The sequence below is a fragment of the Protobothrops mucrosquamatus genome, unplaced genomic scaffold, assembly GCF_001527695.2.
Source record: "Protobothrops mucrosquamatus isolate PMUCROS unplaced genomic scaffold, P.Mucros_1.0 scaffold6386, whole genome shotgun sequence".
Taxonomy (NCBI): domain Eukaryota; kingdom Metazoa; phylum Chordata; class Lepidosauria; order Squamata; family Viperidae; genus Protobothrops; species Protobothrops mucrosquamatus.
The window spans coordinates 15144-19561 of record NW_015392213.1 but is presented as its reverse complement, the minus strand read 5'-3'; the positions used below and the strand labels follow the sequence as shown (position 1 = coordinate 19561).

The window sequence follows — 4418 nt, the reverse complement described above, 5'->3', positions numbered from 1 at the left end:
CAATTGATGGGTGGTGGGTTGTTCTATTATGTTTATAACTTTTCCAGTTGAACAGATAGTAGAATCTGTTTAGCTTCTGAGCATCGTTCTCTGTCGTGTTTTGCATAACATGCCTAAATGCATTCGGTTGTACAGAACCAGGATAGAAGAAGGCTCATGCTTAACCTGCAAAGCCCAAGTTTTCTAAATTAACCATTGTGATGAATAACACTACAATAACCCATTAATCTGTAATCTATTAATCTGTAATCCTAGAAAGATGGGTTGTAGGGAATTTGGACAACTGATTTGCCTTACATCTTGAATTCTGTTTATGAGAATAATTTCCATAATATTATAGCATGGTGAAACAGACTTGAGATTATTCTTAAATTGTAGTATAACCTCATTTTTCCACAGCGAATCTATAAGCAGTAGTATAAATAGGGAGAAAAAAAGCCTTAAATATGAATATGTGAACAAATCCAAAGTGATAGATATGTACTGGACTACTTTTTAGATTTCTAAAGACTAGCATAAAGTCACTAAAATATATTCCATGTTGTTTTGATTGCAGAATTTCCTCTGCACGCCCTGAAGCCAGTTTAAATAGTTCCAAGTTCATATAAGTTAAACATTTACTTGTATGGACACTTAAAGGTTAACGTCAGTGACTTTGCTGAGTTTAAGGTCTTGCTGTTTCTGGAGTATGTTAGTGGTTACAGAAAGTATGTTTAGTAACAGAGAAGGAATACGACGGAGCACAGATTTAGAATGTTTTTCTTAGGGTAGGAAAGAAGATGTTATTTGCTTGAGCAATTCATGAGCTCCCCTTTCTGTATAAGACAATAAGATGATAATGAGGTTTTCAAGTTGTGTTTTGTGAAAGATTAGCATATAGCAGTGGTGGCGAACCTATGGCACGCGTGCCAGAGGTGGCACTCGGAGCCCTCTCTGTGGGCACGCGCACTGTCGCCCCAGCCCCGCCTATCCCCACGGCCCCCTCACCAGCAGCCCCCCTGGAGGAGAGTCGCCCTCGTGCCTCATAGCGTGCAGATGCTGCTGCGGGGTGTGGGCGGAAGGCATGGCTACCATGGTGCTTCAGGGCTGCCGGGGTGATCTGCTGCGGCGGGCCATGGAGGCGGTGCGTGGTCCTGCGGGTGGGTGGGGCAGGGGGCAGGCAGGGGCAGAGCAGGTAGGAGGGGAGGAGGAATGGGGGCAGGGGGTGGTTTTGGGGCACTTAGTCTCTAAAAGGTTCGCCATCACTAGCATATAGGAAATGGAAAATGAGGAAAATTATTACTGTTCATCATTTCATGTAAATTGTGCTGCACTTCAATGGTTAGATGGCCTAGACTGGGGTCCCCAACCCCTGGTTTCTGAACCGGCACTGGGGCTGTGGCATGCCAGAAACTGGGCCGTGCAAAAAAGCTAAGCCCAATCTGTGGGATGCAGGCAGCATGTGAATCCACGCTTCCTCCGGTCCGCGGAAAAACCTTTCTCCTCAGAATCGGTCCCTGGTGTCCAAAAGGTTGGAGGCCGCTGGCTTAGACATTGGTAGTTGAATATAGATCTTTTTAACATTTATATTTTATTGTGTTCTACTAATCTAGATGAAATGTTAATATATATATTGCTAGTCCATGTATGATATGCCATACGCTAAATAATAATAAATGACTGTTCTTTTCTTTGACAAAGTCCCTACTTTATGCTAGGAAAGCATAAAGCATGGCTTACATGCTAATTCCAAGGTTATATTTACATTTTGTTAAGTTCAGTATATGTTAAAAATTAAACTTACACAGGCAGTAAGAAATGCCATTAAGTTCGGGGAAATGTGCTTTCAAGAATTTATGTGTGAGATTATTATGCGCATTTCCTGCTCTTTGCTGAAGCATCACACTAAATTGCCTGACTCCTTCTGTCAGTGGAAGCAGCTAAATACACATGCAGCTTTCCAGCTTTATAGTTTGCCTTATCTTTATCATTTGCTTAATGTTTCTTTCAAATTGGAATCCATGGCTTCTTGATTTCCCAATAAGCCAGAATCAGAAGCAAATGGTAAAATTATAACTGAAATGGTGCAGTTAAAACTAAACAGTGATAGAGTGGGAAGGCATATTATTCAAAAGGAAACATGTAATGTAAACATGTAATGGATATTATTATGACAACCACTTTGCAAGTATGATTGTATAGGCTCTCCTTATAATCACTAAGTCCCAAAGTAAACCACAATAATTCATTAGCGCCCTATTTGATCTACCAATGTTTATTTAGAAGCCAAAATCATCCTGAGTTGTGGAATACTTCCAAACCAAGCTGCATGGCCATAAACAACTTTAAGAGCCTATTAAGTAGTTGATCTGGAAAATGTCCAATGTAATTGAACAGTCTGTAAATGTAAAAGGAGAGGAAGGAAATGAATTAGCTATAGGAGCCAAAAAGCAAAGATTTTAGCTGTGAAAGGAAAGAGGAACAAGATATCTGTCACCCATAAATACCGAATTCAAAAAAAGAGCTAATTTGAGGAATGCTTATTTTGAGCAAGAATACAGTTTGATTTTGGTTTTGCGAGAGGATATTTTTTGGCCTGTATTTCTTTAAATTTACTGAATGTGCTCATCCGTAGGGTGATAGCAGCCTTCAGGTGTAGTCCTATAATAACACTTGATTCTCTGGGGAAAATGTATATATATTTTTTGCTCATTTTTCCACCAATAAAAGATGAACGTTGAGTGAGAGCAAAACAAAACAAAACAAAGCTATAACACAATTGCATGCACGATCCCACTTCCTTAAGATTTTTCTGTTCATTTTTGCTTCCACAGAAATTGGCATACTGGCTAAGTCATATATTGAAAAAGGGCAACTGATTCCCGATGACATCATGACCCAGCTGATGCTGAGCGAGCTGAAAACGCTAGATCAGAAGCACCTGCTGCTGGATGGTGAGAACTTGTATTGTACCTTTTCTCAATGAAGGGTAGTTTCCAGCTAGTGAATCCTATATGTTAAGCATAGAAGGTTGGTTGACGATAAGGTATAGAACAGTTAGATTGTTTGTTAACAAGGAGTTTCTGATAGCTTTTAGGGGCCCTGACATAACCGGAAGTGAGCTTCTCTTCGTGAAGTTGGGCTGTAGAGATCAGGTGGGACAGCAGCTGTTGGCTTATCTTCCTCTTTGCAGTATTTATTTATTTGGAAATTTTATGTTGCCGACTACTCGCTCACGGGGACTCAAGGCAGCTTACAGGACTAAGAAGAGCAACAAACATGATTAGGGGACTGGAGGCTAAAACGTATGAAGAACTGGGAATTGGGTATGTCTAGTTTTATGAAAAGACCGAGTTCTAGGCCTCCCTTAGCTGCATGGGGAAGTTTAATTTTGGTATCTGGTCTTTTTGGTGGCAATATTTTCTTTTATTGTTCATTTTTATTTTTGGGTGGTGAGCCGCTCAGAGTAAGGTGGGCAGCCATATAAATGTTTTAAACCAAACCTTGCATTACATGGAATAGATCTCCAGGCCTTTGATCCTGTGTCTAGAATCTTTTCTGGGTGTCCCTGGGTTTAGGAGCATGAAGCAGACACAAACAAAGGGCAAAGAGCAGACAGGAAGGTCCAGAAGCTTTCTAAATGACCTAAACTTTCAGTAAACTATGGGTATGAAAATAATAAAGATTAAGGATATAGGAAGAGACGTACTGAAACCATCCATGTAATAGTAATAATAACAATAACAATAACAATAAAAATAATAATAATAATAATAATAATAGTTGGAAGGGACCTTGGAGGTCATCTAGTCCAACCCCCTGCTCAGGCAGGAAACCCTATAGCATTTCAGACAAATCGCTGTCCAGTCTCTTCTTAAAAACTTCCAGTGTTGGAGCATTCACTGCTTCTGGAGGCAAGTTGTTCCACTGGTTAATTGTTCTAATTGTCAGGAAGTTTCTCCTTAGTTCTAGGTTGCTTCTCTCCTTGTTTAGTTTCTATCCGTTGCTTCTTGTCCTGGCTTCAGGCGCTTTGGAGAATAGCTTGACTCTCTCTTCTTTGTGGCAACCCCTGAGATACTGGAACACTGCTATCATGTCCCCCTTCGTCCTTCTCTTCGTTAAACTAGACATACCCAATTCCAGCAACCGTTCCCTGTATGTTCTAGCCTCCAGTCCCCTAATCATCTTTGTAGCTCTTCTCTGTACTCTTAGAGAAGGACGAGGGGGGATATGATAGCAATGTTCCAATATCTCAGGGGCTGCCACAAAGAAGAGGGAGTCAAGCTATTCTCCAAGGCGCCTGAAGGCAGGACAAGAAGCAACGGATGGAAACTGATCAAGGAGAGAAGCAACTTAGAACTAAGGAGAAACTTCCTGACAGTTAGAACAATTAACCAATGGAACAACCTGCCTCCAGAAGCGGTGAATGCTCCAACACT

General features: G+C 40.9%; 1 protein-coding gene across 1 annotated transcript in view; it reads left to right on the top strand.

The window, feature by feature from the left end:
* Positions 1 to 2809: 2809 nt before the first annotated feature.
* The window catches only part of LOC107300219 (GTP:AMP phosphotransferase AK3, mitochondrial-like), a 9645-nt gene continuing 8036 nt past the window's right edge, over positions 2810 to 4418 (top strand). The window contains exon 1 of the mRNA XM_015829556.1: positions 2810 to 2933. Coding sequence (XP_015685042.1) covers positions 2873 to 2933 — 61 coding nt within the window. The 5' untranslated portion in view covers positions 2810 to 2872. The remainder of the gene's footprint in view (positions 2934 to 4418) is intronic.